This window comes from Gallinula chloropus, assembly GCF_964237585.1.
Source record: "Gallinula chloropus genome assembly, chromosome: 7".
In the NCBI taxonomy this organism is placed as follows: domain Eukaryota; kingdom Metazoa; phylum Chordata; class Aves; order Gruiformes; family Rallidae; genus Gallinula; species Gallinula chloropus.
The window spans coordinates 26,953,023-26,975,431 of NC_140092.1; the positions used below are offsets into that span (position 1 = coordinate 26,953,023).

The 22,409-nt window shown below is 44.3% G+C and overlaps 1 protein-coding gene across 1 annotated transcript in view; it reads left to right on the forward strand.

Moving 5' to 3' along the window:
• Nucleotides 1–22,409, forward strand: part of WDFY3 (WD repeat and FYVE domain containing 3) — a gene marked incomplete at both ends in the record, with an annotated part of 121,028 nt that overhangs the window by 60,294 nt on the left and 38,325 nt on the right. Inside the window, 13 exons of the mRNA XM_084266956.1 lie at nucleotides 842–1,073; nucleotides 3,636–3,796; nucleotides 4,914–5,025; nucleotides 5,447–5,637; nucleotides 6,961–7,113; nucleotides 8,864–8,937; nucleotides 9,040–9,201; nucleotides 11,094–11,188; nucleotides 12,664–12,784; nucleotides 14,152–14,369; nucleotides 18,122–18,357; nucleotides 20,223–20,357; nucleotides 21,995–22,174. Of these exons, the coding sequence (XP_084123082.1) occupies nucleotides 842–1,073; nucleotides 3,636–3,796; nucleotides 4,914–5,025; nucleotides 5,447–5,637; nucleotides 6,961–7,113; nucleotides 8,864–8,937; nucleotides 9,040–9,201; nucleotides 11,094–11,188; nucleotides 12,664–12,784; nucleotides 14,152–14,369; nucleotides 18,122–18,357; nucleotides 20,223–20,357; nucleotides 21,995–22,174 (2,070 nt within the window). The remainder of the gene's footprint in view (nucleotides 1–841; nucleotides 1,074–3,635; nucleotides 3,797–4,913; nucleotides 5,026–5,446; nucleotides 5,638–6,960; nucleotides 7,114–8,863; nucleotides 8,938–9,039; nucleotides 9,202–11,093; nucleotides 11,189–12,663; nucleotides 12,785–14,151; nucleotides 14,370–18,121; nucleotides 18,358–20,222; nucleotides 20,358–21,994; nucleotides 22,175–22,409) is intronic.

Sequence of the window (22,409 nt, forward strand, 5' to 3'; positions counted from 1 at the left end):
AGATAAGCAAAGAGCATTTGGCACCTGAATGGGTCTTAAGGGAGTAAGCCAAACCTGGTGTGGGGTGTAAATTAGTGTTACTGCACTGCTATAGGTAAAACTGCATTTTGTTTCTCAGAGTTCACCATTCAGCATTCCTTTTGCAGAAGAAGAACTAACGAGCATCTGTCAGTATGAGGAGTTGGACTCGATCCTTACGGGTCCCTTCCAGTTCAATATATTCTATGAGTCTATAGCTGTGCTGATAGCTGTATTACATGAGCATTTACCTGTCTGTCTCTCTGGCCGTATGTGGCTACATTCAGTAGCTGGTAACAGATTTTTTACCAGGTAGATAGAAAACACTGTGAGATTTGTTATTATTGTTATGTATAGGCCAGCATCTTCCTCATGTATTTGTTTTATTGCCATCTGAAAACCTCACCAAATTGAGTTCACCATGTTTGTACTTTGGTTTGTAACAATATTTACCAAAAGCCAGTTTTCACTGGCTGAAAAAGGAAAAAGAACCCAAGTTTGAGATCTGCTTTTGCAAAACAATGACTGTCAGAGAGCCCCATTGTTCTGTAGCGTTTTTAAGCCCAGAACCCACATGTTCTCATCCTGTGCTTGCATACACACCTTCACCTTTTGAAAGCCACTTCTGATCTTTGCACTTACCTTCTGGTTGATGTTCCTCACTGCCTTTACCTGGGTGGTATTGCAATACCATGCATTACACAGCCATCATTGGTTACATCCCATAGTTTGCAAAACACTTCCCCAGATTTCTGCCCTGCCTTCTTTTTGCAGTACCCATGCTCTTTAAACAACCTCACTGTGTTTTTTTTCTCCCTCACAGCTTCACTACATTCATAGTAGCCCCAGTGGGTCTGGTTCTGCCAATCCTCCTGTGGTCAGCACCGTCTATGCCTATATTGGCACGCCACCTGCCCAGCGCCAGCTCTCTTCCTTAGTGTGGCGACTGGGCCCTACTCACTTCCTGGAGGAAGTTCTGCCTGCTCCTGGTATCAGCACCATTTATGAGCTGGGACCGAACTATGTCGGAAGCTTTCAAGCTGTATATGTACCATGTAAGTACAATTGAAGTGGCAGCTGGTAACCTGGCCCAGATGTAGTGGTATCTGGAAGCGAGTATGTGGTACGAGAGTGGCAACGCTAGCTGTTCATAGCAAGAAGATGAGTAGCTGCTGTTGCAGAGGATGATAGAAACCCAAATTACTGTTTTAACATGGCTTTGGGTATTTCTTGTGCTGAGGTATGATAGAAGTGCTTCCTTGCTTTGGTTTTAAACCGGTTAGAAATGCTTAAAGCTGTCATTATTCGTGCTGGATGTTATAGTTATCTGTATAAAGTGAAACTGAAAGGTCATTTTCACTTGTCAGCTTCTAGTGATAGCACTCATTTGCAAATCTGCAGTGTGTTCTGAGTTTTAAACATGGCTGTCCTGAAATGTCATTTTTTGTAGGGCCTGAATAGGCCAACTGAGGGGAAAACCACCAAAACAGGGAGGGATTGTGGTCCTCAAGCATTAGTTGTGAAAAAATATGGGCAATTCTACCAAATTTTTTAAGTGGTGTTCTTTGAAATTGAGGGGAATGCAAGAGAGAGATGTGAATGACAGTGTTTGTCCATAGCCCTCTGTTTAACTGTTTGGACAATGGATTCTTCATTAGAATCTGGTAAGATGTGCTGTCACTGCTGAGACTTTGCTGTTCTGCACCTCCTCATGGCAGAAGATTTTCTTTGCTTTACCTGGCTGTTGCTGGGCTTTTCAGTCAAACATAAATAAAAATGGGGAGCGTATTGAGTTGTCCTGTGCTTGTGCTGTCTTTCTTCATGAGGATCATTATGGTCTCCAGCTCTCCTGGAGACAAACTGTCACCATCTTGAGGAAAGAGGCAGTGAGTGATGGGAGTGGTAAGAAGACAGAAGTACAGGGAGTGCATGGAGTTCTACTTATCATAGTGAAAGCTTTCCCTGGAGCAGTGACAGACACCCTCCACCCTCCCAAAGTGTAGATGATGTTCAGGCAAAGAATTCTTCATCTGTTAGCAGGCTTTTTCCAGTGTGGCAGTGTGTTTCTCCCACAGAAATTTGCTCAGTTCGTTGTGTTTCAGAAGCAGTCGACTCCAGGACAAAGGCTGTGTTTCTGTTTGGGGTTTGTGTCCTCCCTGTCCCTGGGGGTGTTCAAGGCCAGGTTGGATGGGGCCCTAGGTAACCTTGTGTAGCTCCAGGCCTGGAGGTTGGTGTCCCTGCCTGTGGCAGGGGGGTTGGAGCTCTGTGCTCCTTGGGGTCCCTTCCAACCCAGACCAGTCTGTGATTCTATGCCACGTGCGCTGTGCCAAACCTGAAGCAGTTTGATAGGGGTGCAGTGTGGTGCTTTGTATCTCACGTGTTTATCTTGGCCTCTGTTTCCAAAATGCTTGGTTTTCCTTACTGTAATGATTGTTTGTGGGAATCCTGCAGAAGGGGTGAGCCCTTGCAGTCTTCTGGGGTTGCCCTTTAGAGGGCAGTTGTGTCTGACTTGTTACTTGTCCATGGAATTCCTCTTTGGGAAGTCTCCTCCCCGTTTTCTGTGAGCCAGATTGCCATCTTCTGAGAGTTTGTCCTGCATTTAAGTGAAATGAAAAACAGGTCTTGGAATGACCCCTCAGAGAGCAGTTACTAGTTCCAGAAGGAGTTCTGTTGTCTGCTGAAATGGTGGAATGTTCTCAGGGCATCTGTGTGAGCAGAGGACCCAGTGAGGAGAAACCAAGACTTCTGAAACTCTCTGAAGTGAGCCTTGAACAGAGACTAGACTCTGGTTCAACAAATTGTGTAGACACCCAGGTTCTCACTTCCTTCAGTGCGAGGTGAGGAGACTTCATGCTTTTGTAATTCCATTGAGGTGTTTCACTGGAATTGCAGGTGCCTTTTCACCTGGAATGAAGATGAAGAAGTGTGTCCCCATGTGAAGCTTCTGGGCTGAGTTTTGCACACTTGGCTGTCAATCACAGTGTTTGCAGGACCTCACAAGAAGTAGCCACTGCTCAAAACAGATGTAGACATAGGGTTAGATACTCTCTTCTGCTCTTTATTCAGTCTTGGCATCTCTTGTACCATTATTTAAGGCCATTTTCCTAGCAAACCATTGTCAAAAGCCTGTTCTTACAGGCAAAGATGCAGATGTGCCAAATACTTCTCTGGGGTCTTTTCAGTTAGTTTGTTTTTCTTCAGGTGGGAAGGGAATGACTGTAGGCAAATTGAGTACAGGAGTAATGTTGCCTTCCAAAAAGTCAGATGAGGAGTCACCACATCTTCCATTGCTTAGCCAAGCTACAGGCTGCCAGTTGCCATTACAGGTCAATATTGTAGAACTTCTTGAAAGGAAACGTTTGCTGTGCATTGCCCTTTCACCTTGGATACCAGATTTATTGATTTATCCCATGATGCACATGCTCCTCGGTGCAGCATGCAAGGATGCAAAGACAATAGCACATCTCAGTGAAACCAAAGACAGTAGCACATTTCAGCTCTTTGTAAAACCATTCTTCTGTACCTATTCTGCAGTATAATTTACTCAAGGTTTTGCTATTGAAACTGAAAAGAACACCAGTGCTGTTACTGAAATGAACTTCTGTTTTCTCTTTAAGGCAAAGATTCGAAGTCTGAAGGGATCAACCCATCTCCGGTATCTTTGGTACCAGAAGAGAAGGTCTCTTTTGGTCTCTATGCACTGTCAGTTTCTTCATTTACAGTGGCAAAAATAAGGAAAGTTTACAACAAGTTGGATAGTAAAGCTATTGCCAAACAGGTATGTTGGGGAATGGGTTGGCTAATGTGTACTACTTGTTTGTTCCTTTCTCTCAAATTCTTTCAAGGCAATTTGCTCAATGACCCAGGAGCAATGATGTGTTTGTCAGAAGAGTTGCCCATAATTGATTCATGTTTTTAAAAATAAATTTTTAAAAATGTAGGGACATTGTACTCCTAGATCTTATTTGTGTCTTGAAATTACTAGTAGCTTGAAATTACTAGTAGCTATTTTAAAAACATTTTGGAGTTGTTTTGGGTTTTTATTGTAGGTAGCAGTTGTAATCCTGTTGAAAACCAGTTAAGACTATATAGTTGAATGATATTTCTAGTGTTGCAGATGAGCAGAGCAGGTAACTTAGCCCTCTGACTGTGATTGAGATTGGGAAACCAGAATGTTGGTTTACATTTTCCTTCAAAGTACATTAAAAGTCAGTAAATTATTTGTTCAGAGAAATAACTGTGATGACAGGCTGAGAGAGCTGGGCTTGTTCAGCCTGGAGAAGAGAAGCTCTGGAGAGACCTTACTGCAGCCTTCCAGTACACGCAGGAGGCAAAGGAGAGAGACTTTTTTCCAGGGCGTGTAGTGGTGGGACAAGGGTTTTAAACTGGAAGAGGGTGGGTTCAGGTTGTGTGTAAGGATGAAACATTTTACAGTGAGGGTGGTGAGGCCGTGGCACAGGGTGCCCAGAGCAGCTGTGACTGCCCCCTCCCTGGCAGCATTTGAGGCCAGGTTGGATGAGGCTTGAAGCCCACAGTCTGCGATCCAGTGGAATTATTTTAAAGGTTAGATTCATCCTCCTTCAACTTTGGAGGCTGGAGGTATCTGTCTGCTATAGGCAATGTCCTATGACTCCAGTGTAGTTTGGTATCACAGAATCCCAAGGTTGGAAAAGCCCTTTAAGATCATCAAGTCCAACCATCCCTGTCCTGTGCTAAACCATATCCCTAAGCACCTCATCTCCCCGTCTGTTAAACACACCCAGGGATGCTGACTCCACCGCCTCCCTGGTTTGTTACCCTTATCTCAGGAGGTAAACACACCAATGACGTTAGGCATACATATAAACCCCTCTTCCCTTTTGCCCTTGCTTTTTTCTTCTTCTTCTTCTGTTCAGCTGGCGATTTCCTCTCACGAGAACGCCACTCCCGTGAAGCTGCTACACAACTCAGCAGGACACTTGAACGGACCAGCACGCTCCATTGGAGCAGCTTTGATAGGGTATCTGGGTGAGTCCTTGGGAAGTATTATGTTAAAACCTGATTAATTACCAGTCAGTAGGAACTTCAGTCTCAAAGATGAATCATGTAGTTGCTGAGCGTTGATGGAATGCTACTATATTTATTTAACATTTTTATATTTTAGGGACACACTGTTATCTTTTTTTTCTCATTTTGCTAACATGGGATGCTTGTTTCAGTTTATATGAGTTGTTATGAAAATATACTCAATTACCTTAGGGCATAAACTATTTTCCAGCACAGTATTTCCTTCACCTCCTCTTCTGAGGTGTCATTATTCTTCTAGTGCGAATTCTTTTCCTTAATCAAGCAATCTTAGAGTGCAAACTACTTGCATGTGTTCACAATGATTTCCTACAAGAATTAGGTTTGATTTTTATTTTAATTTACATTCTCTGCTGATGCACAGGAGTAAGAACATTTGTCCCCAAGCCCGTTGCCACTACACTGCAATACATTGGTGGAGCTGCCGCTATTCTGGGGCTTGTAGCCATGGCATCAGATGTGGAAGGGTTGTATGCAGCTGTCAAGGCCTTGGTCTGTGTGGTGAAGAGCAACCCCTTAGCCAGCAAAGAAATGGAGAGAATCAGAGGTTATCAGGTATGTCAAAAAATGTCTTAAACCAGACCAGGCTGGTGGAGGTTCGCTGTCTGTCCTGGCAGGTCCCATGGAAATTCCTTGTTGTGTTGTGGTAATCTGAGTTTTTGATATTAAGCTTGCTAAGCTCTTGGCTAATTAGCATTGACGAGTTATTTAGGATATCTTTTAAGGCTGGAAGTTTTGCTAAGTAAAACTTCTCCCATGGTTGTGAAACCACCCTTGCAAGTCCAGGAGCTTCTGTCTCCATTTTCTGTAGCAAGACAGGAGGGTAGGGGCACATGAAGAAAACTGAAGCAGCAGACTCCTAGAGGAGACAGCGTGGATTTACAGTTAGCAGTGCTGTTTGCTTTCAGGCTGAAGGCTTCTTAATTTACTGGGGTGAGGGAGATTCAAGCAGTTACGCAGAAGGATGGGTTGACTGACATGGAAAGATCTTCACATGACCAGTGAATTTCTGTTTCTCAGGAAGCTGGAAATTCTGTGCTGTGGTTTGGGTGGTGTATTTACAAATCTTGTAATGCTAATGGCTACCAGTACAGTTCTGTTGAAACACATTATCCTGTAGCAGACTTTGACTTTGACCAAACAAATCTAGACAGTGTCCTTGCACCATAAGCAGTCAGTGGATCATCACATACAACCTTAACATTCCACTTGTGTTGATCTCAGCAAATAGGATGGTTTGAGAGAGATGCCCAGAAATTGGTCTTCCTTTAGTGATGTTTCAAGGAGGACAGTAGAGCTGAACAAGTTGAGAGTTTATCAAGTTTGCATCAGAAGATGAGAAATAACAATAGGACATCTGGCAATTTGTTCTTTCCCAACCCAGATTATAAGAAGGTAGAGCAGAAATGAGGACTGAAAGGATGACATCTTCAGTTGGGTCTGTGAAACAAAGTCAGGCTTATTCGGATTTATGCTTCAAGGCCAGAATACCTCTCGTTTTATGCATGCAGTACTCTGGGAGTCCTCTGTCTGCCATGTCCACAGTTGATGTCCAGGGACACAGTTACCAGGGCATGTCTTAAGTCCTGTCTTAAACTCTGACTGACTACCAGAGCTCAGAGGTGTGTCTGGATGTGCCTAATCTTCAGGGCCTGGATACGCTCTGCAGTGTAAAACAGGTATCTTGGGAGCTGGAAGGTGTCCTGGTTGTGCACATTTTCCAATGAAACATAATGCCACCTCGAAGCTTTGGTCATCAGACATACTTTATGGGCCTTCTCAGAGGGGATGGACATGTCACCCATGTTTCTCTGTGCTCAGACATGTTGCTGTGTGTTCATAGTCTACTCACTCCTTTTCTGTTTAACCTTGTTCAAGTTGCTGGCAATGCTGTTAAAGAAGAAACGATCCCTTCTGAACAGCCACATCCTTCATCTGACCTTTTCCTTGGTGGGAACTGTTGACAGTGGCCACGAGACCTCCATTATTCCAAACTCTGCAGCCTTCCAGGATCTCCTCTGTGATTTTGAAGTACGTAAAGCTACGCAGAAAAACGATGATGATGCTGGATAGAGATTCAGTTAGTTTTTTGTACTAGAAGATACAGGTTGTAGTTTTCTTTTCCACAGTGATTTCTTTCAACTTGGATCTTCTACTGTAGTATGTGTATTGAGGCATGAAAAATGTGTTGAAAATAACAGGAGGAGGTAAACTCACAACTGGAAAGTTCATAGTAAAGCAGTTAAAATTCTGCTTGGGGATATTTAAGTAGCCTTGTGTTAAACAAAAGGAAGGAGAAAAGTTCACAAGGAAGTGTTAAAGTAATAGAGGCTGATATATGGTGTCGCATGATGTACAGAACTCATGGTTCTCTGGTTGGTGTTGGCTCCTTTGGTATTATCTGTATGTGGATGACAGGTTGGCCATGAGTCAAGGGACCAAGAAGGCCAATGGTATCCTGGGCAGCATTGAAAGGAGCATGGCCAGCAGGTCAAAGGAGGGGATCCTCCCCCTCTGCTCTGCTCTGGTCAGGCCCCACCTGGAGTGTTGTGTCCAGTGCTGGGCTACCTGGGATAAAAAAGCCAGGGATCTCCTGGAGAGAGTCCAGCGGAGGCTGCGAAGGGGATGAAGGGCCTGGAGCATCTCCCCTGCCAGGAAAGGCTGAGTGAGCTGGGGCTGTTCAGCCTGGAGAGAAGCAGCCTGAGAGGGGATCTGATCAATGAGGATCAATAGCTGAAGGGTGGGACGCAGGGGGACATGGGCAGCCTCTTCTCAGTGTCTGTGGGGACAGGACAAGGGCTGATGGCCTCAAGTTGGAGCAGGGGAAGTTCCACCCCAATCTGGGGAAGAACTTCTTCCCCGGTGAGGGAGCCCTGGGACAGGCTGCCCAGGGGGTGTGGAGTCTCCTTCTCTGGAGAGATTCCAGCCCCATCTGGACGCCGACCTGTGCGATTCTGTGACCAGTCCTAGGTTTCATTTCAAACGTTGATCCAGACGTTTCATTTAAATTGGACACATTTTTGCTCCAATTCTTAAACCAAACAGGGAAATAGAAAGATTTATCCTGATCACTTTAAATGGTAAGATTAGAAAAGCAAGAACTAGCAAGCATTTAGTTTAAGCCAGTTTTATGCACCAGAGCACAAGCATTCATTATGCTTTGCACAATAGCAAATCAATTTTAAGATTTGCAGCTCCAAGTGTGAGCATTCTGGCTTTTATGTCTTTTATTACTTCTATTGATTGAGCAATTGATTGATTCTTTTGTAGAGGATCTCACTCATTTAAAATGGTCTGCAGGAAATGCTGGGTAAAGATTAGGAAGACCTTGAGTTCAGTCTTGGCAGAAGCCAAGAAGTTAATTTTACAAAGAGATGATGTTCACTTAAGCCAAATAAACTCCACACAGCATTTTGCATCAGCTCTGTAAACCACAATAGCTGTTGAAGTCACTGCACTGTCACTAAACCATCTGTTTGAAGAGAAGTTTCAGATTGTGTGTAACTTCTTTGTCTGCAACTCCTTAAAAAGTATTGTGTGATGCACTAACAGGGAGTATGTTTGGTACCAATGTGTATTTATTTAGTCTTCACTAGTATATTTAATACTGAAGAATAAGTAGTTGAGGACCTTGCAACAAGCTTTTGAGGGCAGTGGCAGTGGTGTAGACAAACAGTTTATATCTCTTCAACCCTTCATAACATTTCATGTAGCTATCTCAGTTTTTAATCTAGAAGTGGATTTGTGTACAAAGCATCTAATGGTTTATTCTCTGTTTCAGGTCTGGCTTCATGCACCCTATGAACTTCATCTGTCGCTATTTGAGCACTTCATAGAACTTCTCACCGAGTCCAGGTATGAGTGAGTACCAGCCTAGTAATGAGATTTCCAGGACTAGGTAATACTTAGAGGATGCTCCAAGGTTAAATTGCCACCTCTGTTCTTTTCTTCTTCCAGCGAAGCAGCAAAGAACGCTAAGTTAATGAGGGAATTCCAACTCATCCCAAGACTGCTCTTGACTCTTCGAGATATGTCTCTGTCCCAGCCTACTATTGCTGCCATCAGCAATGTGCTGAGCTTCCTGCTTCAAGGCTTCCCTAGCAGCTATGACTTGCTCAGGTAGCCCACACGTGTCATAATTCTGGCTTTTGTGGCTTTATTGTGTTGGTGATCAAAAATACATAGTGGCAGTGCAGCTGTTGAGTAAGTAACGTGAACTGCTCACGCACTGAATTTTTGCCTCTAAGAATTAATGGAACTAGACATAGGTAATAATTTTGTTAATGCCTTCATTTGCATATTAAACTCAGCTTGTACCTAAAGAGGTGCAACTGAACATTTGAACTGACAACATTTTGCCTGCAAAAAGCAAACGGGCTATAGTGCAGCTCCTGTATTCATGTGAGGCACCAAGAACTTTCCTTAAATACCATTGAATATTGCATAAGATGGACTATAACAATACTTCTGGTTACAGTGCAGCTTTGATGACTTTCCCAGGTGAAAGGCTTGTTTCAAAGGTGTTTTTCTTAATCACTGTGTAGAAAAATATTTAAGACTGTCAGATACAGTACTGCTAATTCTGATGGATGGAAGTTACATCCTTCTTTGTGGTTCACGTGCACAGGAGTATTTGAAATGCTTTAAAATGCATTCAGCTCGTTGCCCCTGTACTCAGCATTGGTGAGGCTGCACCTCAAGTGCTGGGTCCAGTTCTGAGCTCTTCACCATAAGAAGGACATGGAAGTCCTGGAGCCTGTCCAGAGAAGGGCAACCGAGCTGGGGAAGGGGCTGGAGGGCAAATCCTCTGAGGAACGGCTGAGGGAGCTGGGGGTGTTCAGCCTGGAGAAGAGGAGGCTGAGGGGAGACCTTCTCCCCACCTCCACTGGCCTGCCAGGAGGGTGCAGAGAGGTGGGCGATGGTCTCTTCAGCCAGGGGACAGGAGATGGGACGAGGGGGAATGGGCTCAAGCTGTGCCAGGGCAGGGTCAGCTCAGCTGGGAGGGAAAAGCTCTTCCTTGGCAGAGTTGTGGGGCTGTGGCACAGGCTGCCCAGGGAGGGGGCTGAGTCCCCACCCCTGGGTGTGTTTAACAGACGGGGAGATGAGGTGCTCAGGGATATGGTTTAGCACAGGACAGGGATGGTTGGACTTGCTGATCTTACTGGGCTTTTCCAACCTTGGGATTCTGTGAAATCTGAATTTGCTGTTTCATTATAATGCAAAAGGATAGAATATTACAGGGATCTGGGGGTTCCTTGCATACAAGTGGTCATGCTTTCAGCTTCTCACCTGAAGTGGATTTAAAGGTGTCAGAATCATCAGCCTGGACATCTTACCCAAATTTGTTTTAATAAAACAGGGCAAAAATTTAGCTCAAGATTAAACCCACTGATTTTATGCTCAGATGGTTAAGGAACAGATTGTAGAATGCCTTGTCTGAGTGCTTGTCGTTCCTCATCCTGGAAATGAAAATGAGAAGTGTTGTATGACTTGGGAGAAGTTATACCAGCTAGGGACCATTTTGGATTAGTTCCAGAGGAAAGATGAATCTAATGCATCTCTTTTGAGTTGCACATCATCATCTTGTCTTAGAAAACCGTGACCTTGTGTTACATCACCTCAAGCTGCAGGCAGAAACGTTACACCAGAGTCAGGCGGTCACTGACTTGGATGTGATATTTGTTCAGCTGTAATGGTTTGAGAACAATATCTTGTTCTGCTGTCTTTAGCTTCTGGTGTTCCTTCTAGTAGAATTTGGTGGTTATCTCCCAGTTTCCGGTCTCTGCTGTTTTCATAGTACCTTTCCTGCTGACTTGTCTGCAAAGATGCTGTTAATTACTATGTGTTAATTTGATTTTTGACAATAAACTTAGGTGGAGGCTGTTTCCCTCAATCTTTAGATGTGAGATGTGCTTTTGTGTTAGTTTATGGCTTTATATTTAAAGTGAATTATTGATAGATGAGAGCACATCTGTCATACTGATGAATGATGGTTTTCTGTGTACATCAAGGTTCGGACAGTTCATCTCATCCACTCTCCCCACCTTCGCAGTCTGCGAGAAGTTTGTGACCATGGAAATAAACAACGAAGAAAAGCTTGACAGTGGTAAGTGATGGCAGGGCTGGGAGCCAGGAGGAGAGAAATACTTCCTGAAATCTGTGCTTAAACGTTGAAGATGTAGAAATAGCAGCATTAGCAGTGCTGTAATTTTGATATGACCTGCCTGCCAGTCGTGGTACTTGAGTTTTCAGTATTGCGTGCAAAGCAGCACAGACCCCATGTGCTCTTCTTTCATTTTCCTTCATTTAACTCTGCTTGGTTTTCCTCTGCTTGCTCCTTCAAAGGAGCTGTGTGTCTCTGCTGCTTTGTGGGGGAGAGAAAAGCAAATGCTGATTATTGGGTGCATCTGCCCTCCAGGCATGGATGAAGTGAAAGAATTAGCTAAGACAGCCTCATTCTTTTTTTTAGGCCAAAAAAAATTGTGTTACTGTCCTTCAGGAATATTTATCTTGTTTTGAGACTATTTCTACCCTTATTTTCCTAAAGAAAGAAGGCTTATGCTATTCCAGTTTTGGTCAGTCTCCCTGAAGAGAAGTGTGTTAGCCCCACAGTTGTTGTGACCCACACACCTAGAAGGGAGTACCCAGAGATCCCGTGTTTCTGCACCTCCTGGGAATGCACTGGTGCCCAGGGATAAGGGAGGGAGAAGTGTTTTGGCTTTACAGTTAGCTTTATTGGTCTGGTTTCCCACAGAGCAAGGGTTAGGCTGTCTGCACATTCGTTATTATCCCCTGTGCCTCTCCTGTTCCTTGTGATTAGTTTTTACAGTCTCAAAGGTAACTAATTCAGGCTTTTTAATAGAAAAGAGACCAGGGATATTGGAGCAAGATCCAGCTTAGTGAGTGTTCTTACTACAGGCCAGATGTGTTTTTTTCCTAGGCTAACCACAGCCTGAGCTGCTTTTTGCCTCCTTGGGGGAAAATTCAGGCTGTGGCAGGGATGGAGACACAAGTACTTGAGGCAAAGGCCATGAGATTTGTAGGTTGCAGGTTTTCACCAGCAGAACTTCATTTCTGCCGTAGAAGATGCTTGCTGTTCCTGTCACATCCAGAAAACCTTGGCCCAAAAAGTTTATATGTCTTCATTTTTGCATATATCAACTTAAGTTGTGAATTTTTTTTAAACTTTTTTTCTTTTAAATCATGGAAAAAAGTGGTCCTTCTCCTTTGCCAGCATAAGAGGGATTGGCAAAACAATTGTGATGCTAGCCCTGAGCTGCATGCATTGGCATGTTTGGCAGTAAGTGTGTTCTTCAGCTGATGAGTTTGGGAATCCACTGAAAAAAAGGGAAACTAATTTTTCTCCCCACTTATTAGATTTGGAGAGAGTTGGGAAGCATCTCTTTTTTTTTCCACATACATACATACATGTGCATATAGCATCCTGCCTGAAAGCATGGCTTTCTTGCAACCACAGTGGAATCAGCTTGCATTTACTTTATATATGGAGTTTATGAATAGCTTTAAAAGTGTCTGAGTCCCAAAAGCCTAATGTTGTCCTTTTTTTCTTTTAATGTTTAGGGTCAGAGGATGATTTTGGAGGACTTGTTTCAGCTAATCTTATTCTGCTGCGCAACAGGCTTTTAGATATCCTTCTAAAGCTTCTCTATACATCTAAAGAGAAGACAACTGTTAATTTGCAGTAAGTACAAAACATCTTGAGGTAGAACAAGGACATAATTTTTTATTTCAAGGGGGAGAATGATCCAGCCCCCATGTAACTCACTGTTGAATTGCATAATTTTATAGGAACTATTGGATGATTTATGCAGATGTCCCTGAATTAACTTTGAGTGTGGTAGCACAGGAATGGAAAGTGTTAAAACATTTGTTTCAAATGTTTAAAGACTCTGATTGACAGCATTAGTAGAAACTTAGGCTTCATGTTAGGAGCAGCAGAAGTAAATATTAGCATGAGAGGAAAATACCTAAGAGATTTGGGGGGAGATTGCTTGCTTCTTGCTGTCAACTTCATGGAAGAAAACCAGGATTTGTAAAATCATTAATTCAAAACTTTGAGGGAAAGAAGATCAAAAGTGAGTAGGATGATGTGGGAGCAAATGTGGATATCTGGCTGCCTTGATTTATCCAGAGAGCTGGTTTTTTAATGCTCTGCTCTCCTTAAATACTTCTTGGTGCTGTTTTCTCATAACTTCACACATGGCTTAAAGAAAATAAAATCTGTTGAAAACTTGGGTTTCTAGAGAAGAGATTAAATGTCTTCAGTAGGAGTTATCTGTCATTGACCCTCAAATGCCTCTTTGTTCCTTAAAATTGCATGTAAGGGAACATGATGGTTTAAAGAAAGGCTGGAGTCATATGGTGAGCTGGAGAAGAGACTTTGTGTCAACTCAAACCTGGATAAAATAAAACTTTAAAAGGAACTACTAACTTCCCAGGAGGTTGTATTGAGTCTGTTGGAGGAGGCATGTTGTGGATAGATGGAATATGTTGATTATGTAGTAATTGAGCATAGGATGACATACAAGTATTGAAACCAATCTGAGCTTTTCAACAATGCTGCTTTGGAAAAAAAAAGGGGGAGGGGGATTACAATATTCATTCAAATATTTCTAAGCAGTTTTTCCCCTCAATAAAAAAAACCCAACCCACACTTTTTAATAATCATTTTACTTAAAAAGGCTTATGAAAACTCTATACCTACGGGTGGCTCAACAAAAGATATTTGGAAATTACCATTTGTGGACAAATGTTTCCAGATCAGCATCACACATTGGTTCTTAAAAGCAGCGATTGGAGAAGTCTGCTGCAAAGGAATAGTTCCAGGAGCTGTATTTAGTCTTCCCTTTCTTCCAAACTGTGCATCTTTAAGATTTGGTGAGCAGTGTGTCTTGTGTTGCAAACTTAGCCAAGAATTCAGTTAACTCTTCCACAGATCTGAATTTTCTCTGACTTTGAAGTGTGCCTTGTAGTGGACACTGATTTTTTTAGTATCCAGCAGAAAACTAAATATTGTATTATTTTGTTCTCCCTCTCTCCCTTTAACAGGGCTTGTGAAGAACTGGTCAAGACGCTGGGTTTTGATTGGATTATGATGTTTATGGAAGAACATCTCCACTCCACCACAGTCACCGCGGCCATGCGAATTCTTGTCGTCCTGTTGAGTAATCAGTCCATCCTTCTAAAGTTTAAGGAGGGGCTCAGTGGTGGGGGCTGGCTCGACCAGACCGACTCAGTCTTGACCAACAAGATCGGTACTGTGCTAGGTACGGCAGCTCAGCGCCCTTGTGACTGCAGGATGGTGTGGGAGCCTGTGTGCATGTGTGTTGAGGCAAGGGTTGTTATACACCAGCCAGCAGATGTATCTTCTTGCTACTGTTGTCTGTGCTACCATATTCCAGACCTGTCTGGACACCTACCTGTGTGACCTGTCCTAGGGACCCTACTTTGGCAGGGGGTTGGACCCCATGGGCTCTGGAGGGCCCTTCCAGCCCCTGGGATTCTTTGTTTCTTACAACTAAGAGTAAAATTTCCTAGGCGAAAGGGAGCAGTTTGATAAAGCTGCCCTTCAGCTGACATTGCACAGATTTCCATGTAGTTTGGTGTTACCTCATCATTCACTGTAAAGCTTGTGTAGCTGGTTTTCTCTTACCATCATGATAAGGGTAAGTATGTCCTGTGGGTAGGCACAGCTGAGCTAGGTGCAAAGGAAGTGTAGCATTTCAAGGCCAGGTTGGATGGGGCTCTGGGCAACCTTGTGAAGATCCAGGTCTGGAGGTTGGTGGCCCTGCCTGTGGCAGGGGGTTTGGAACTCTGTGACCTTTGGGGTCCTTCCAACCCAGACCAGTCTGTGATTCTGTGATAGCACCTTATGTGTACAGCTAATAAAGTTAAGCAAAATTCCTTTCTTTCTCTCCTTTAGAGCATCAGGTGGTGTTATGCTTTGACTAGAGAGTACTGTGCCAGTTAGATTTACCAGTTTGGATTTTTGCTGTCTTTGGAATATCTGTGTTCATGGTGCTATCTCAGCCTTTTCTTCCTTACCCTCTCCTGCACTCTTCTGCATGCTTGTGCTCTCTCACATTAAAGACTTTATTTGCAGGTTCTTAAAGCCTCATTCATGTAGGTTGAGACCTTTCTGTTTCCCATGTGTAAGGCTTTCGTGCTTTAGAGCATCTCTGACCTGTCTGAAATGCATCTCCAAATGTCAGATGTCAGTTTTGTGTATAGGTGTCATGGTGATGTCCCATGGACTTTTGAGGGGTATTTTTAGTCAAAATAAGAGAATGCTTTTTCAGATGGGTGCCCGTTCAGCTCCGTGATGCAAACCCATTGACATTCAATAGGTTTGCTCTTCAATAGGTCTACTCTTCCATGAGCTTGAGTAGACTTTAGATCAGGGCAGTGGTATCAATAGTAGTTTAAACTTAACTGTGCCTAAAAATGGCCATACAAGGAGCTGCCTCTCTGTGTTGTGGCAGTATGTCCCCTGTTTCCATGCTAAAAGATTTTTCTCAATTGGCTTATTACTGTTGGAGTGATCTTACTTCAGAAAGAGAAATGAAAATATAAAGTCTGTATTTTTCCCTGCTTTGTCTCTTTGAAATCTATCAAAGTACTTTTGTTCTCTTGCTATTTTTTGCATAAATAGAACTGTCTTTTAAGTTGTCTACTTACAGTGGTTTCCCTTAACGCATCCCACAGGATATTCAACTAGGAACGAATGTAGGATGGTTCTTTGCATTATAAATAAATTAGGGAAGTTAAGGAAAACATATTTCTGAAACAATATGGCATGTGCAAACATTTATTGATGACCTGGCATCTGTTGTTTGGCTAATTCTGCTCAAGGTCCTGTATTTTATTTAAGAAACAATTTTTTTAGCTGCCTTAAAATTTGAAAGCCATTTAAGTCTTAGGGCACTGCACCTTTATTCAATATCCACTTTAAGTATCTAATAACATAAAAGTTTTGACACACCAAATCTTTCTCAATAAGATTTTGATCGACAATGACATTTGGAGATGAGTTGTAGAGTTTTTCTAGTTTTCTTATTACAGTATCACTTTAATTGACTCCAGGCTGGATTGTGACAGGAAGGATATTCTTAAACTTGTGTCTCATCAAATAATAGTGACAGATAATCTACATTTCACACTCTGGGCTTTTTTAATAAATTATAACACGTTGGCTCCAAGATTTCTCCTAAAACTAAACATGAATCCTTTTTTTTTGGAGATTACTGATGGGATTCACAGAATCACAAGGTTGGAAAAGATCTTTAAGATCATCAAGTCCAACTGTTCCTGTCCTATGCTAAACCATAGCCCTAAGTACCCCATCTACCCCATTTTTTTTAACACATCCAGGGATGGTGACACAACCACCTTCCTGCAACTTCATAGCAAAGGTTTCATGGGCCTTTCTCCAACCCGCTCTCTGGTGGTGTCACAGTAGCAACTCACTGTCTGAGCTGATGCAGGGACCAAGCTGTCTTCCTGCCTCTTTCCCCACTTGAAAATAAGCACTTCTGCCATCCCAGTGTATTTTTGGTGTTTTTAACAGGAAAATGAAATACCTGGGTAGAAGTAGGGTCACCAAAGGGGAGTTTTGTGCCTCTGGCAGCACTTACAATAAAATCAGACCATTTAATGCTTCATACTGACTGATGAATCAGTAACAGAACAGCTGAAACAGGATAACAAGGTGCCTCTGAGACATTTTTGACAAATTGGCATGGGGGGAAGGACAGGATGTCATCCAGAGGGACCTGGACAAGCTGGAGAAGTGGCCCCAGGTGAACCCCATGAGGTTCAAAAAGAACAAGTGCAGGGTCCTTAACCTGGGTCAGGCCAATCCTCATCAATACAGGCTGGAAGATTAGATGATAGAGAGGAGCCCTGCAGGGAAGGACTTGGTGGTGATGGTGGATGAAAAGCTCAGCATGAGCTGACAGTGAGTGCTCACAGCCCTGAAGACCAATTGTTTCCTGGGCTGCATCAAAAGGAGCGCGGCCAGCAGGTCAAGGAGGGGATTCTGCCCCTCTGCTCTGCTCTCGTGAAGCCCCACCTGGAGTGCTGGGTCCAGTTCTGGAGTCCCCAACACAGGAAGGACACGGAGCTGCTGGAACAGGTCCAGAGGAAGCCAGAGGTGGGCTGTGAAGATGATCAGAGGGCTGGAGCACCTCTCCTATGAAGCCAGGCTGAGAGAGTTGGGGTTGTTCAGCCTGGAGAAGAGAAGGCTCCAGGAAGATCTTACAGCAGCCTTCCAGTCTCTGAAGGGCCTACAAGAAAGCTGGGGAGGGACTTTTTAGTAGGGCCTGGAGTGATAGGAGGAGGGGGAATGGTTTTAAATTGGAAGGGGGTCAATTTAGATTGGATATTAGAGAGAAATTCTTCACTACAAGGGTGGTGAGGCCCTGACACAGGGTGCCTAGGGAGGTGGTGGCTGCCCCCTCCCTGGAGGTGTTCAAGACTAGGTGGGATGGGTCCATCAGCAGCCTGGTCTGGTGAGAGGTGTCCCTGCCTGTGGTAGGGTGTTGGGACTGGATGATCTTTAAGGTCCCTTCCAGCCCAAACCATTCCATGATTGAAATTAGCTGCCCACCAACTGAAATGGGCATGGACCTGCTGCTTGGTAATACAGATCTGCAGATATTTCCCGCTCAGCCAGTGAAATAGCATTTTTTCCAGAAGCTTGGGAGGTTTAACAGTCTGAAACTACTGTCACAGTCAGGATACAGCTCGGGGTGTGTGTAGGGGCATTACACAGTCTGTGTGGAGTGGTGTCATCTATATGGTAGTGGCAGACAATAATTTCTTCCTTTTATTGATTAAAAAAATTAGATGCCTGGAGCTGATTTGCATACTAAGTGTGTGATTGCATGCATGCATTCCTTTTGTACAGCTTTATTTCTGAGGGGTACAACCTTGAGTTCACTATTTGAGTAAGAGTGAGCTTCACAGGCCTTTTCCCATTAAACCTGTTGACTTTTTGGGTTTGTTTTCTTCGTTTTAGGGTTCAATGTTGGGAGGAGTGCTGGTGGCAGATCCACGGTCCGGGAGATTAACCGTGACGCTTGTCACTTCCCAGGTTTTCCTGTTCTTCAGTCCCTTCTCCCAAAGCACACCAACGTACCTGCACTCTATTTCCTCCTCATGGCCCTTTTCCTGCAGCAACCAGTCACTGAACTGCCCGAAAACCTGCAGGTCAGTGCGCCTGTCGTCAGCAGCCGATGTAATCGGGGTGGCCAGGTAGGGATTATCTAGTAAGATGTAAATGTCATTGTGTCTGTCCTGAAAGAAAATAATGGATTAATGAGGCCTTCTGCCTCCTCCTCTGCTGCTGGCTCAGAGTCACGGTTGTGGTGGTCAGTGCTGAGCTGTTTGGGGAGGGGGACATGAGGGGCTGTGGCAGGGTGTGAAAACCAGCCTGTTAAGACATTTGACCAACCTCTTTTCAGTGGTCTGTGGGGACAGGACAAGGGGCAACAGTCTCAGGTTGGAAGTTCTGCACCAATCTGGGGAAGAACTTCTTCCTGGTGAGGGTGAGGGAGCCCTGGGACAGGCTGCACTGGGGTGTAGAGTCTCCTTCTCTGGAGAGATTCCAGCCCCATCTGGACGCCAACCTGTGTGCCCTGTCCTAGGGACCCTGCTTTGGCAGGGGGTTGGACTCAATGGGCTCTGGAGGTTCCTTCCAACCCCTGTGATTCTGTGATTTTGTGACATAGGAAGTGCTGGTGTCTTTCTCATATCTTTTGGGGTCAGATGAGAGGCAGATCACTGGTTTGAGCTGGCATGGTGTGGGTGTTGAAGGGGACGTAATTTTTTGCTTGCTGGGTTTGGGGCAGGGGTGTTTGTGGGGATTTGCTGTGTTAAGGAGACAAAACAAGGTAGCTCTTACTGCAGAACGTTTCAAAACCCTTCATTTTGTATGGAGATATCTCCGTTGTTACTAGAAAACATTTTATTTCTGTTCTTCTTCTGGACAAAATCTGGTTGGGTTAGGATATAATTGTATGTAAATAAGAGGAAAATGAGTAGGTATCGTGTGGTCTACAACAGTCGTAGGAAGCCTTAGCATGGTGCTTATGGAGAGGAGCCATGCTGTGGATAGACAAGATGCCTCTTTAGAATGGATGTAGTGCTAACATTTATTTATCAGTGGGAACTGGGGTAACAATTACACCAGGAAGCGTTCTGCTGCCTGTTTTCTGGAGAGGAATGCTTGACAGGACATTCAGCGCTGTGCTACAGTGATGTAAGAGGCATGAGGGCACCTCCTGCATGCAGCACTGAAGCCCAGCGCTGTTAAATTGAAGCTAAATTCCAACCACTCCGAGTATTTAACAATAGCACCCTTAATTCTAGGGCTTGGGCCCATTTTCTTTTGTTATTTTTTAATTTTTGGATTTGCTGGAAAATGCAGCTTGGTTGGTTTGGTTTGGGGTTTTTTTGGGAGGTTGTGGTGGGTTTTGGTTTTTCCTGTGGGATTCTGTGTGGGCTTTAGATGTGAAATAAACTGAAATGGTTGTGCAACATTTGCCTCTTCCTGTTTTAAATCCATTAAGTTGTTATTAGTGTTTGTAAATATCTCAAGTGTGGGACACAGGGGGACATGGGCAGCCTCTTCTCAGTGTCTGTGGGGACAGGACAAGGGGCCGTGGCCTCAAGTTGGAGCAGGGGAAGTTCCACCCCAATGTGGGGAGAACTTCTTCCCAGTGAGGGTGAGGGAGCCCTGGGACAGGCTGCCCAGGGGTGTGGAGTCTCCTTCTCTGGAGAGATTCCAGCCCCGTCTGGACGCCGCCCTGTGTGACCTGTCCTAGGGACCCTGCTTTGGCAGGGGCTTGGACCCCATGGGCTCTGGAGGGCCCTTCCAACCCCTACAGTTGTGTGATTCTGTACTTTGAGAAGGTGAGAGCTGGAGTTACATTAACCTATGGTTAGACTTTTCTTCAGTGAAATATGACCTTCGTCTTAAGCTTCTGGGGATAAAATTTGGAGGATGTGAAACGTTGGTTTTTCAGTTACCATTTTGTAGGTGTAACCAAAAGCAGTATCGTATTGCACAGCAGAAAAGGGATTATTTAATGTCTCTTCTTCTCTTTCACCTTCTACAGTTTGATTTAGACTCTATTTGGACATTCATATTTGGAGTTCCTGCCTCCTGTGGCACTGTTACATCTTCAATACACAGCGTTTGCACAGAAGCTGCCTTCTTGTTGCTGGGAATGCTGAGGAGCATGCTGAATTCTGTAAGCATTATAAAATCCTTGCTTGCGTTTGAATGTACTGAATTGGCTGAGTTTGCCATGTGATGAGAAGCCAAATTAGAAGAGTTGAGGTTCTTTTAGTGTGGTGATAGACCTGGCAGTGAGTTAGGGTAATAAAGCTTGGGTGAAAGCCTCCGTTGTCAGTGGGTTATTCTGTTTTGCTTTGTTTTCTCTGTGTCTGTAGAAATATTAGTGGCCAGAAAATTAACACGGTTTTTTGGTGGCCCTGCCTGTGTCAGGGGTGTTGGAACTCTGTGATCCTTGGGGTCCCTTCCAACCCAGACCATTCTATGATTCTATGATTTTTCACAAAAAGGCTGGGCTTTGTGTTTTGCTGCAATTAAAATGAGAAAGCAGAAGGATAAAATGCCCTTGGCAGAGATAATTGAATTTCTTTCCTGATTAGCATCGTTGGGGGGATGTTTGAGACTCTCTGTCCCATCTGCTCAGAGCTGTGTGAGATGCAGATTTTGTGCATGAACCTTCCACATGCAGAGAAGTCCCCTGACTATTAATAGCCCCGTGCTGGAGGAAGTGAATTTACTGCCAGAAAACTGTGTCGTCTTCTCATCTCTTGATCTCTTGTCAAGAGTAGTGAGCATTGGTTTCTCAGTGGGAATATTTTGTATTTTCTTGAAGTGAGAGCGTGTTATCAGTTGAAAATTCCCTCTGGGAATGTTTGAAAAGCAGCACCTGTTTTGGTCATTATGTGTTTGGTGTCTGCAGAGCATTGCTTACGTGTCCCTCCCACGTTAAACTCAGTGTCTTCTGGGCATGTGTCTTGGTTATGTGTGTGACCTGCTGTGGTACACACCCCTATTGTCACATGTTCTGTCTCTTGCTGGTGACCTGCTCTGTGATGTGTTTGGTCCTCACCTGTTTGGACACGTTTGTGACAAGCTTATGAGACGTGCTGGCTCTTGTCTTGCTTTCTTGTGCTGTGTCATCAGGTGTATGTTCTAACACACTTTTGGTGTGCTCTGGATTTGTTTTTCATACTTGATCATGTGCCTGGCCACATGTCCAGTCACTTATTTCTTATCTTGTCACAAGTGCTTGTCACAAGTGCTTGGTTGATCGCATTTGGCCTTGCCTTTGATCATTTGCCTAGAGAAGAGAAGGCTGTGGGGGGACCTCATTGCAGCCTTCCCATCCCTGAAGGAAGCAGAGAAACAGGAGGGCAATCAGCTTGTTCAAGGGCAGAGACTGGCAGGACAAGGGGGATGGAGTGAAGCTGAAGGAGGGAAGGGTTAGATGAGATCTTAGAGGGAAGTTCTTTGCAGAGAGAGTGGTGAGGTGCTGGAACAGGCTGCCCAGAGAGGGGCTGGGTGCCCCATCCCTGGGGGTGTTCAAGGCCAGGTTGGATGGTGCCCTGGGCAGCCTTGTGTAGCTCCAGGCCTGGAGGTTGGTGGCCCTGCCTGTGGCAGGGGGTTGGAGCTCCTTGGGGTCCCTTCCAACCCAGACCAGTCTATTATTCTGTGTGTCAGTCACATGTGTCACTGCACGTTTGACAATATGTTTGTTTGACCCTAAGGCTCCTCTCCTTTCACTTCCTTTGTGAAATAAGCTTTTTCAGTCAGTGTTATCTGTGCTAACATGCCTTTGTTTTCCTAACCCAGCCTTGGCAGTCAGAGGAAGAAGGCTCTTGGCTTCGGGAGTACCCAGTCACCTTGATGCAGTTCTTCCGATACCTGTATCACAACGTGCCAGACCTCATTTCATTGTGGATGAGTCCAGAGTTCCTGTGTGCCCTGGCAGCAACAGTGTTTCCCTTCAACATACGACCTTACTCTGAAATGGTAGGAAATTCCACTAGTTAACTGGGTTTTTTCCCCCCTGAGTGTTACTTCTGAGGATTTATCAATTCACAGTCATGCAAAGAGAAATCTCTACTCACCCTGCAGAAAGAGATCCTTGTAAAGGCTGGGCTGGGCATTTTGTACTTGGGTTTTGGAACTCCCATTGCTGTGCAGTGACATCTAAAAATGCCTTTTGGAGTGGACCATTATTTTCACTCATATGAACAGTGTTAGC